The sequence below is a fragment of the Montipora foliosa genome, chromosome 6, assembly GCF_036669935.1.
Source record: "Montipora foliosa isolate CH-2021 chromosome 6, ASM3666993v2, whole genome shotgun sequence".
Taxonomy (NCBI): domain Eukaryota; kingdom Metazoa; phylum Cnidaria; class Anthozoa; order Scleractinia; family Acroporidae; genus Montipora; species Montipora foliosa.
In genome coordinates this window covers 6,560,782-6,573,979 of record NC_090874.1, presented here as the reverse complement: position 1 = coordinate 6,573,979, position 13,198 = coordinate 6,560,782, and the positions used below count along the sequence as shown (strand labels likewise).

At 37.1% G+C, this 13,198-nt stretch overlaps 1 protein-coding gene across 1 annotated transcript in view; it reads left to right on the top strand.

Annotated features, from left to right (window-relative positions):
• The window catches only part of LOC138008606 (dehydrogenase/reductase SDR family member 7-like), a 13,927-nt gene extending 1,768 nt beyond the window's left edge, over positions 1 to 12,159 (top strand). Inside the window, exons 2-7 of the mRNA XM_068855932.1 lie at positions 635 to 756; positions 2,007 to 2,199; positions 3,022 to 3,068; positions 4,742 to 4,861; positions 7,471 to 7,655; positions 10,452 to 12,159. Coding sequence (XP_068712033.1) covers positions 635 to 756; positions 2,007 to 2,199; positions 3,022 to 3,068; positions 4,742 to 4,861; positions 7,471 to 7,655; positions 10,452 to 10,506 — 722 coding nt within the window. The 3' untranslated portion in view covers positions 10,507 to 12,159. The remainder of the gene's footprint in view (positions 1 to 634; positions 757 to 2,006; positions 2,200 to 3,021; positions 3,069 to 4,741; positions 4,862 to 7,470; positions 7,656 to 10,451) is intronic.
• The last annotated feature ends 1,039 nt before the right edge of the window (positions 12,160 to 13,198 follow it).

Sequence of the window (13,198 nt, the reverse complement as noted above, 5' to 3'; positions counted from 1 at the left end):
TTCGAACCTTTGAATGTGAACCGCCTGTACCTAAACTAGTAAGATCACATTGCCTACTGAAACTGTTATACAAAATATCAGGGACATTTTGTTTAGGGAATGGGCCAGCCTTGGTTTTGTGCATATGGAAATTGAACCTCCTTATTATTTATTAATAATAGTGATGATGATGATCATGTATAATAATATTATAGAAACAAATTGTGCATGCTTGCATACATGACTGTTCCTAGCAAGTGCATCATATGAGTATCAAGGACAGTGTCTGACAGGCCATCCAAGTTTGCTCTTTTCACCAGTCCCATAATACAGTTCATTTTGGGGGGCTAGTTGCATCAAAACAATGAATACCCAGTTCAGTGAAGCATGAAACAGTCCCAAGTGAGTAAATTGTATTGTTTTTATGTTAAGAACCACCCAAAATGAATTACCTTATGGGATGGGGGAAATATAGTCTATACAGGATCTGGAGATTCAAAGGAAGAAGTTTACTATATAGGGTCTGAAGACTGAAAGAGCATCCCTTACTAGCTATATTAGCCTTATAATATCATTCCTGCAGAGGAAAGAGCAAAGCAACAGACTTACAGTACCAAGGGCTTTACTTCCTGATTTACATATATTATATTCACAGCTATTTCCAGTGCCCTTTATCCATCATTTCAGGATCAAGATGTCCTTGTCCTTCCTCTGGACTTGTCACAATTTAACATGCATAAAATCCTTACTAATGATGTCATCAAGCATTTTGGAAAGGTAACTTAACAAAATTTAATAATATTTAGGACACTACAGTGATTTATTTTATAAAAACCAATGAAATGCCATGTGAGTGTTCACATGAAAACATGATATCTTCACATGTGAAGATAACATGTTATCTTCATATTTGAAAAGATCACTGCTGCTATGGCTACATATAAAAATTGCACCTTTCGATATTAATTAAAGTGAAACGATTTAGTATTTCATTGGTGTTTGAAAAAGAATATTACACGGCCACTTGGAGATACAAAATTTCTCTTCTTGTGTTGAAAATATTTCACGCTCTCAAAGATAAATTTCGTATCTCTGCACAGCCATATAATATCCTCTATGTAATACACTTGTGAAATTAAAGACAAGTGTGGAAATTCAAATATAGGCCCTAGTCCCAAACAGTATTTTTATGGTGGAAAAACCAAGCGGACATTTATGAGCCAACACTTCACTGGCATAATGGTTGGATAATCAAAATTAATGGTATTGTGTTTTAAAGGATAAAATAAGACACAACATTTAAAGCACAATCAACCACACATGAAATACTGGTATGCTGTCATTATAATAGTTATTTTAGTGATCTTTCCCACTGCTCTACTTTCCTGGATGCTACAGTGCCAGTACACCATAAATACTCTGAAATATTATGTGGCTTTATATTAATCAGAAGTGTCATAAGTGACATCAGTGACAAGAGTTTCGCACTTGAAATAAAGTGCAAAACTCTTGTCAGTCTGAAGTTATGTTGTAACATGATAACAAAAGCAAAGCATGCTCTCTTATTGGTCAGCTACCCATTTACTCTTTGCACATGAGTGAATGGTTTATGATGACAGCTTTATGAAAAAGAGACTTGGAAATGCCATATATGTTTTAACCCACATGTGTGTATTTTATCCATTAACCACCAGCAAAGCAAATTTGCAAGCCTAAGGTTCAAAAGCCAGCTCGGCAAGTTCATTGAGTGAGAGGCAAACGGCCACAAGATGGTTCTCATTATGTTATAATAAAACAAATAGTAAGCGCATACTATTGACTTACGGTTGCACTTGGAGGGTTCGCCAAGAACTCAAAAAGCTAGAGTCCACTCTGCCATCGTTTCATGCTACTCTTAGCTTCTTTGGTGCTTAGCAACCTTCTGCGTGCAACTATATTTTGTGTAACTCAATAGTACACACTGAAATGTATACTATTTGTTAATGCTATAGAATAGATAATTTCATAACCTTCTTTCCTCTCTCTAGGTTGATGTTTTGGTCAATAATGCGGCTAAATTACAACTATCCTGGTTCAAGGAAACACCTGTTGAAATAGACAGAGTTCTTTTCGATATAAACGTTATTGGAACCATCTCATTGACAAAGGCAGTTCTCCCATACATGATACAGCAGCAGAAGGGAGATATTGTTGTTGTGAGCAGTGCCTTGGGAAAGTACGGTAATTGAGAGACTACTGAGTCTTGTGCAAGTGGATTCAAGTTTTTATATACTATTTTCAAAAATAAAACCTTTCTGTTTGAAGTTACTTTAAACAGCCAGGTCTCCACATAGGATGTTTATACCTAATTTCTTAAGGCCTTCAAAAAAGTTTGGTGTTTTGCCATCATTATGTGTGGACATTCTTTTAACAATACACTGACAGCTGTAAGGAATTTACAGCATTTATATGTACTTTTTGTGATTTGACAGAGACAGCGATAAAATGGGACAGTGATGTCTTCCCATCAAAGCAGGCAGAAGCTTGCGTTAAAAAAAAGCAACAAGTAGTGACCCATTGTACCTCCCCCACAGATATATGTATATACCGGTAATATATATATATACCTAGGGATCTTCCACAAAATGTATTCCTTTCTGTATGGGTATATTTTTAGCCCTTTTATTTACCACGTTTTCATTGTTTTCATGTTTTTGAAAAAGAAAATAGGAGGGTCAAGTACTGTCCACCTTAGAGTTTTCCTTTTAATAGTTCAGTAAATATCCTGTTTTTAAACCCCAAACTTATAAACTGAATTTCCCTAAGTTGATAAGGCATTGAATATGATTCATGGTGGGTGGTATCATGGATGCCAACGGAGTGGTGGGATTTGGAAAATGGAAGTTGTTTACCCATGGAACAGTCCTTAAGAGTGCTCGGGAGCTTGTTAAACATGTGTCCGTGCATTCCAGATTGAATTCGAATTTGGCTAGTTAATAGTTTAAGTGTGAAAAGATAGTCATAAAAGAATTACTGATTAAATATTGTAAACTATTTTTGTAGGCGGTCCTTTGACATCCTCTTACTCAGGCACCAAATTTGCATTGCATGTAAGTGAAAGAATTACAGAGCTTAGTATTGGTTTTGTCAACATTGATAATATTCAGAATACAGTAAACATGGCCCACATATAAGAACCGAGAATTTAAGAACCTGTTAGGCTGAAAATGTTATTTTAGACCCCAGTCTTACATCAGAAACAGTTTAGCCTAAAAAATTAAACAGGTTCTTATTTTAGAAAATCACCTTGAAATTTTCAAGCATCTGGAACTAATTTTAAACTGCACAGATCTTTCATGGTTTATGATTGAAATATAAAGGTATCAGCATCCTCATCAGAGGAAATCAGTCATACCATGTATGTCATAGAGTAGGTATCTTTTGTGGAAATAAGAACCAATTTAAGAACCTAGATAGCCTAAAACTACTGTAAATATCATTCCTAATTATTAAGAACCTAACCTATTTAGCCTAACTTGGAAAAATCTAGGTTCTTACAGTGTATAATTATGTGGGTGTTTACTGTATTGTTGAGAAAATGAATGAGGTGGTGGAGTTTAGGGTAAAACGATGAAACATAATATTTTAAAATGTTTCAACAAAGTAGACAATAAAAGCACAGCAGTGTACATGCATGTTTCATGAGTATAAACTGGAGAGTTATAGCGCTCTACATACTGTGGTATTTCCTGTTCAATTTATGGCCAGAGTGCCTTTAATAATATTCAGTTGGAAAAATCAAGAAGCTGTAATGTTTATCATAGCCCAAGAAAAAGAGGTTCTCAAGATATTTATTTAATTTCATTTAAAGGTCTCGATCTGCATCAAGCAACAAAATAAAAATTTTATACTAATAACATGTAACTGCATGTCAAATAATTCTTATTATTATACATTGAGCTCACTATCTCTTTCCTGATTGGCCGAAAGCCTACAGTGAATTTTCGAAATCAGCGCCCGTGACGTCATAACTGCAGATTATACATTAATCATGTCAAGGTCAGCCAAGGTCACGGGTAATCATGTCATGTATGACCGCAGTGCATGATTTCTTAGGGTAATCATGTCAAGTTCGCGCGCTTTGTGTTGCTTGCTGTCAGTGACAAATAAATTACCAATTCTACTCACTGTCGTGACCGTTTTTTTTTTCCTTCAATGTATAATAAAACAATTATTAGATTCGGTTTTTGTGATATCCAGAATAATCAAGGTCTCGGTAAGGGTTATCAGCCTCAGCCTTCGGCTTCGGCTGATAACCCTTACCTCGACCTTGATTATTCTGGATATCACAAAAACCTCATCCAATAATTGTTTATTAACTTGGCCAATACTGAGATGCAATAATTTATTTTTTTATTTTTTCCTAATTTTTACGTTTATTTCTTTTTGTTTTAATTGGTCAATCAAATAGTTAAATAATTAAATTTCTGGAATTTACCAATATTGCTTGGGAGAAAAACCTTTTGTGTTCAATGCTCCAGAGAGGAAGTTTTGGTGGGAGTTGAGTTCAGTCTCCACCATCAAGGTTCTTTAGGCCGGGGATATTTGTATTTTGAAACTCTGCGCATATAGCAGGCCAGCAGTTGTGTTGTTTTCACTGTAAAATCCTGAATTTTGCAACAACCAAATAAACACCAGTGGCCCCTGGTTTTAATTTAAACACAACTGTTTAAGCATGTCCTGTATGTCAAAAGTTTAAACTGATACCCTTTCACTTCAATAGGGCATCTTTGATTCTGCTCGGCTGGAATTGGGAGCCCACAACATTAGTGTCCAGATCGTGTGTCCTGGTCCAATCAAGTCAAGCATCCTTGCTCAAGCTTTTACTAACAACATAAATGTGGTAAGGATTAAATTACAGTTACTTGTTATGAACTTCCAAATCACAATAATTTGAATCATATGACATTGTGAAGCTCCCTGAACATTGATTGGGACACTTCCGATCCGATCTAAAGACCTCGATAAACAAACTACCCGACGAATAATCCTTGTTTCGATTCTTGTAATGCTGGATGGTTAAAGAATCAGACGTGTGTTACAGAGTTGTTAAATGTGATTCCTGCCTTTGACTTTTTTTGCTATTTTGTTGTCCGTTATCTTCTAATTATACTCTTCTAATTATTAATGTAATATCTTATAATAAGTACCTCGCTATAAACCTTTTTTTCTCGGTCTGTACTGTAATTTTAACCGGGATCCTCATTTTTTTCCATCCGTCAGTACGGACCGAAAAACTGTGTCAAAAGTTGTTGGGAAGGTTGCACGCATCACTTCACGTGACACCTAATTTGATTATTCTAACTATTGGCTGTACTACTTGGGAAATACCGTGCTCTAAATAGTTGCTTGCAAGATTCAAACAGTTTTACACATTTGTGTAACGTAAACGACATGAAAAATTTGCCAGAGAATGTTTTATCAAATTTTTAAATTGAGCAAGTCGTACTGTAGAATATGGCCCGCGAAATTAGCCAATCAAAGCGCGCATACTATCTGAAAGATAGAGTGGAGTCCAATAGGCCTTATTCACGATAGCCGCCATGTTTGTTTTCAAATTGTCATGCAAATTAGCCATGTGTTATGCTGGGGGGCAAACATTGGAAAAAAGGCAAATTGCGGAAAATTGGCTCGTCGAAATATTGAAATGACATTGCTAAAAGTCCATATTAGTATTTAGAATTAAGTACCTTATATAATAATTTTATATCTGTGGATTGCCTTTGACAGTTTGACTGTCTACTTCGTTAGCTGCTCATTTTTCAGTAAAAAAACGTCGAAGTAACTTGTGTAATCATTCTATTTTATTACTTAGGTGATAAACATTCAGTGAACGACTGAAACAAATCATCTGTGTGGCTAAGATGTTTGTTATAACCTCTCGAACTTGTGTTGTTTGCCCCCTCAGAAGCGTGTAGCTAATTTGCATGATAATAGCAAATCCAACCTGGCAGCCATCGTGAATAAGGTCTATTCAGTTAGTCTCTCCCGTGCCCCCTAGGGTTCGGGAGGAGACGGCTGACATTTCAGACTACCTAATCGGTCCGTAATCATACAAGTGTTTATCACGAGTATGATTACAGACCGAATTGGATGACACAAAGTCCTCTTTCCAATTAATTATAAAAATTACAATTTCCGAGAAAAGATGAGCCAAGCCTGTGAGAGAAAGGGGAAATTAATTTGCATTAGAAGACTTCCAAAGGAAGCGTTAATTGTTAAAAGTCGCTCTGAAAGAAAGAAAGAAAGAGAACCCAATGTAGGAGTCTGTACACTGTTTCTGTGGTGATTGAAACCAAGGTTGTGATTGGTTGATTTAAACTACAATTATTCACTGAAGGCGAGGCTTTTATTCTCCGGTACAATTACGTAGGTGATTATTTGAAAAATCTGCATTGTCCTTAAAACAATTAATTTCTTTGTCGACAAAACGGCTTGCGGCCATTTTGAAAAAAACCCCAAGTTGATTTTCGCGTAATAATCACCTCAAGTGGAACCAATCAGCGCAGAGAATTTTCATTAATCACCTAAGTAATAGGACATTTTCGAAATATCAATATTCAGCTTGATAGTGGGCCAGATAGGACAAAAATAATAGAAACATGTTCGAATGAATGTGACAAATATTTGCATATAATCCACTTTTCTTTGTCTTTGTCCTCTAAACCTCTCTTTCAAGCTGAATTTTAATATATCGAAAGTGGCCTCTTATACTACTAATATTAATAATCATAAAAATTGCTATTTCCTCGATTATGATTGGTTTCAAAACTTCTATTTGCCATTAATTCACTTTCCAAATTGTTATTGGACAGTTCAATAAGCCAATCACATTCAAAGTTGTCAGTTATTCTTCTATTACGCCATTTTGCCATATTTGGTAAAGAGAACGCGCCAAATATGAGAGGGTAATGCACTGTAGTGGCCCGTTTTGACCGGTTTACAACAGGTCAAATACAGACGGAAGGGAAGTTTTTCAATATTAAAAAGAAATTGTTTTCAATACGATGCAAAGCCGGAGAATTTACGTTGTCATCGCTTGTCACTCGTCATTTCGTTTAACCAATCAAATAAAGGAAAAATTGGAATGGTGTCGTCTGTGTTGTTTTCGTCATTCGCACGTGCCATAATTATGCGATCGATACGATTCTCAATCAATCTAGTAAGCAGCCAAAAATTATACCAGAAAATGGCGTGATAGTGGAAATAATAAATCCCTTATTGAAAGGTTTAACATATAATGCGTGCAGACATTTTGTTCGTTGCACGCAAAATATCCGGGCATATTATATGTTGAACCCTCCTTCAATAAGGTGTATAAAAAATTATATTTCAAAAAAAGGAATCATGAAGAACCTAACTGAGTCTGGCTGTGCAAGTCGCATAATTGTCTCATGTGTCATTATTGACGTAATTATCTGACAACCAGTCTTGCTTGTTTTGTTCTTACAGACCTTAAAGGACACACCCTCACTCTATGCTAAAGCTGAAAATGCAACAAAAAGAATGCCTACTGAGCGCTGTGCAAAGTTGATGGTGGTGGGCATGGCAAATAGCTTGGATGAAGTGTGGATATCAGAGTACCCATTCCTTTTGATGTACTATATGAATGAATATCTTCCAAATCTGTTCAAATGGTATGTTTTGGTAGTGAGAAGTTATCCAGAATTACTCAAGGATGAAATTCCTCCAAGTTAAAATGATACAGCAATCACAAAGACTGGTTGTGGTTGTGTAGTACAAACCTCTTCAATAAAATCAATCAATCCCATAAGACCCACAGTGTACTCAAGCACTGTAAAGGTTCCAGTCTTTTTGGGAGTTTGTAGGGTTTCTTTATGAAAGTAAAGGGCTTTAAAATGTCGAATCACTAAATCTTCACTTTACAAACAATTAGCCTGTATCAAAAGTACCATAATACTCTTTGTTTGTCCCTTCAAACTATTGCATAAGCATTGTTTTTATTTTCTCTTGGGACTGACAATGGTCCCAAGAGAAACTGGAAGCAATGCTTATGCAAAATTTTGGAGGGAAAAACAAAGAGTATTATGGTATTTTTGATATTGGCTAATTCGGATCACTCAAGTTTCCATATAGACAGAACAGATGCTTGAACAGCAGAGGAGGGTCGTAGAGCGATGGCTCATGTCAAATGCCTCTTACGCAAAGGACGCATTCAGTGGGTTATATTCCAGAATCAGAATGGAATGGTCTCCCCAAAAAATCACCATTGTAGAATAGTCCATTTTGCAGTTGTGTGCTTAGTTACCTGGCCTATGAATGAAAGTGAGGCTGGAGTTGACCTTATTTTGATAGAAACCTCACTGCTTTTCTCGTGTAAATTCTTACTAATTACATGTAGCATGACAACAGCATCATTAACATGAGAAAAGGAGGGAGGTCTATATCATAACACTTATCATAGCAAGGTCAACACCAGCCTCACTTTCACTTAAAGGTCAGGTAACTAGGCACACAACTGTAAAGATGTCTGCTATAATTTTGATGTCACTGGAATGAAAAGAAGTTGACATCGCCAGTTTCCTGACTCCAGTAAAAACACCTTTCTCAATTGGCATCCAAAGAAAAATCCTTTTATTCTTATTTTAGGATAGGTGCAATCAAATGCGACTTATTAAAGGCCCACCTTCAACCGACAGGCATTGCGTGCCGCAGAACAATTTTCATATATGAAAATTCCACCCGAAGCTGAGATTCATCCAATTAGATCGCTACAATAAGCAATGCAAATTTCCATAACAAAAACAAACGGTCGAAAAGCTTGTCGGTTGAAGGTGGGCCTTTAAACGACTTCAGCTATTCACCAAAAGTAAAGGGTTCATAACTAAAATTACAAACTTATTAGTTTAGACAGGGTAAAATGTTTGAGACAAAAACAGAAACATTTAAGGTGGCTGGAACCAGTTTCACTACTTTTAAGGACCTTTTTATTAGAACGGTTGTCACTACAAAACTGTATCACGTAAAAGAAATCTTATGGTACCGTACCAAACACCAATTATTACTTAACAAAATGCGCTCACTATTTTGACGTAAAAGGTTGCCATGGCAACATGAAAGCTCACCAAAAACACCCTATATTTCGTCTTTACTTGCTTATATCGTAAAAACGAACTCGGTGACCCCCATTTTTTATTGTAAATTAGTAATTAGCAATTTGAGATAGGACTATCTGCAAAGTTAAAAAAAATTCTTGGGAGCCAATTCAGGGCTACCTTAAATTTTCGAAAAATTAAGGTAGCTCTGAATTGGCTCCCAAGAATTTTTTTCAGCTTTGCTGATACTTCTATCTCAAATTGCTAATTACTATTCTACAATAAAAAATGGGGGTCACCGAGTTCATTTTTGAGATATAAGCAAGTAAAGACGAAATATAGAGTGTTTTTGGAGAGCTTTCATGTTGCCATGGCAACCTTTTACGTCAAAATAATGAGCGCATTTTGTTAAGTAATAATTGGTGTTTGATGTGGTACCATAACATTGCTGTTACGTGATACAGTATAGTAGTTATAAGCCATCTAATAAGGTCTCTAAAAGTGGTGAAACTGGTTCCAGCCACCTTAAGAACGCTCGCGCTTATTGCTACAGCGCTTTTTTTCGCGCATGTCACGCACACGTCATGCATCGCAGATCACGAAGGTAAACACGATGCTAAAGGCGCAAACATTTTCCACAAGAATGGAACGTAAAGGCGTGTGGCATCATGGGATAGCCGTGGACCCAGGTCTTCTCGGAAATGTCACGCAATGACGTGACAGTGCGAATAGACAATCGGTTTGAGAACTTCGCAGCGATTTTACTCTCTTGAATGCCCGGTGACCCCCATTTTTCTTTCCGTAGATCACTTCCTTTCCTGATTTTGTCCATTTTAACAAAAAACCAAAAAAATCTATACGTGAGAAGTTACAAATATTTCGCCTTTTATGTACTCGTGCGACCGAAGTTTTCTTTCTTAGACTAATATGTATCGTTTTTCAAGGTCTACTTTACCACAGAAAAAGACATCAGCTTCAAAAGTTTATGTAGTTACATCAGTTATGTTGACTTGATTACGTTTACGTGATCTGAATTTCACTAATGCTGCTAATGTACCTTATTGCTGACAGTTGTAAGCTAAGATCGTCTTAAAATAATGCAAGCCTCTAAAAGTGCACCTCATGATCTCGAAAACAAGCCCAGTGACCCCCTATTTTTTTTGCCTTTTTGGAAAAATTAGATCATTACCTTTCTGCGTGGGAAGTTTCAAGAAAATCTGTACGTGAGAACATTTTTGGCGCGAACGTCCTTAAACGTTGAACGGTTTTTGAATAGTTTCTCTCTTATAATTTGTGCTATTGTGGCAATGTAGTCTTGCACAGGCAGAGCTTTAAATGGAGATTAATCTTTCTTTCTCTCTCTCTTTCTCACTCCAGGTTAACCAAGAAATATTCAGTGGGCGCTTTAAAGGAAATGATGAACACGGAGTGACATCCGAATAGAGGGCATTTTAACTATTCTCTTTGTATTCTAATTTAGTTGCCTTTATCTTTCACAGAAAGATAAAGTACATAGAATCAAAACTTTCAAATTTATCCTCTCGTGTGGACTGTGTTTTGTTACGCAAACAAATAAAATGACCGAGGGAGGCTTGAGAAGAGAATTGTAATGTTCTTCCCAAGCCTCTGTCGGTCATTTTATTTGTTTGCGTGACAAAACACGACTGCCTCAGAAAAGCGGGCTGCTTGACTGATTTATGAAGGGACTGCTCACAGTCTACCTCTCGTGTTTCATCTCATATTTATATATTATTTCTGTTTCAAATGCCACGAGGGCATAAAGCATCATCACATTGTCAGTGTTCTCGTTCATGTGAAGCTTTTTTTGTCAGACGTTTGATCTTGACGTTATTGGAGTTATTTACAGTCATTTGCCGGCATTTTACGAATTGCACCACCCCTGCACCACATACATGCACCTTTAAATTCTTTGTACAATACGAAACTTTTAATAATCGCAGTCGCACTCGCGCGTATACGTTTTGCAAATAAATTTTCATACACTCATAAAGATGTTCACTTTCGAAGCTGTCACAGTGTGTACTGTGTGGCTCATTGATCATTGTGGCTCATCGATCGACCACTTCTGCTTGTGTATTAAAGAGTACATTGCCAGAAGATGGATTGTAATTTAATTTTTGGTCAACTGTCGAATATTTCTTAAGGTGGCTCAAGCCAGTTTCAAAGCTTTCAAGTAACGTTCTTATTACAAGGTTTGGCACTAGCTACAACGCTGTATCACGTACCGGGATCACGTATTAGCAATGTTATGGTGCCACAGGAAATAACAAAATTTGTGATTTTGTTAAGGTGGCTCTGATTCTGCAGTACAGAATTTTTGAAAGTTTCGTCTTTGCCTTCTGATCACTTTCCAGCGATAAAAATGGGGGTCAAAGTGTTTGTTTTTGAGATATGAGCAACTGAAGACAAAATATAGGGTGTTTTTGCTGGGCTTTCCCTTTGCCAAGGTAACTTATAGCGTCACAATAATGGCCGTATCTTGTTCAGCAATAATCGGTGTTTTACATGGTACCATAACATTGCTGTTACGTGATACAGTTTGTAGTGCCAATCGAAATTTTTGGTCTTTTCTTGCAACCAATCATATGCCAAGGAATGAGACCTACTTCACCGACTTTTGGATTAAGAGACAGACATATCATTAATGAGTAACAGGACTCCATGCTTGCTCAATTTGAAAACAATTTGACATAAAAATTCTTCTAACTACCAAAGTGAACTGAGCCTTTGCAGCCCTCGCATTGATTTCTTTCGTCCTATCAGTTTTCAAATTGGACAGCATGAAGTTCTATTACATATACCAAGCTTTTGAAACTAAATTAAAAAACACCCCCAACCCCATTGCATCCCTACACTTAGTGACTGGCTTAACAACCTCGCGCCAATCTTTGAACCAATGAGAAGGAAGGCAGAGTAACGGGCGATTTCTTCTCAGGGAGTTACACGTGATTGCTTCAAATTTTCATTGGTTCATCTCGGCGTTTTGGTTTAGCTTTGCATTCACGTGGCCATCGGCCATGTGTTTCTACCGGAAGAGAAAATAAAACATGTTCATACGAAGAGAGATTAATTTCTTTTGTATAAGTTAGGGTCACCAAAGGTGGCCACCGTTTCTTTCCTTTGGGACATCAAGATGGCTACCGTGAAATCACGTGCAAGCGCTCTTGAGGTGCAATTGGTAGGAAATGGTTTTACTATAGGAGCTTTTCTTTTGGTCAGCACCAAGAACATGGACTTTGGCCACAGCCAAAAATACGTGCAGTTCCGATAATGGTATAATGCTGTATCCGTTATTGTTTCAAACTTCTGAGAATGCGCAGAAGAGCCGGAAGTCCGTGATTCGCGAACTTCCTGCTTTGACTTTGGCCAGAGTTCGTGTTCTTGGCGGTGACCAAAAGAAAAGCGGAGTCTGGGTACGAAAATGGGAGTTGATGAGATTATCCGCAGCAAACACTATACGAACAGCAAAGAATTTCAAAGTTAGACTCTTCGCTCCTCTGCATGGATTAACAAACCTATTAGGTTTTTTTTTTTCAAAATCAGGAAGCGCTCGAAACTGGTTGCAGTTTTAATAGGAACCTTAGATCGGAGGACGAGTACGAGTCTTCTGTACTGAGAATGCGCAAAAGGTTTGGACGCCGACATTTTTCGAATAGGCTGCGAATATAGCCGCCTCTCATCGCTAACCGTTGCTTGGGCCGATCAGCGAGAGGGGTGTCTGCGATTCGGAGCCAAAAATTCCATACTGATGACGCAGGTATCAAGGCGACAACTTTGCATAATTGAATTTTTTAGGTACGCAATTGCATAAGTTTGCTTGTGTGTTCACAATGGTGGACTCGATTGAGTCGAGAGCTATGAATATTCATAACGATGAATGCAAGTATTGTATTCTCTGTAAAGTGGAACCAAAATATGGAGGCGAATATTTCGTGAGAACAGATGTAACAGATTTAAAATCAGTTGTCACCGATCATCTCAAAAAAATCCGACACATCTTCAACAATTGTGACGGTAATGGTAATGAATTTATATAGCGCATTTTCTATTATCATATTCAAACGCGCTTTACAAGCAAGGGATCTATGGGTGAGATCGGACAT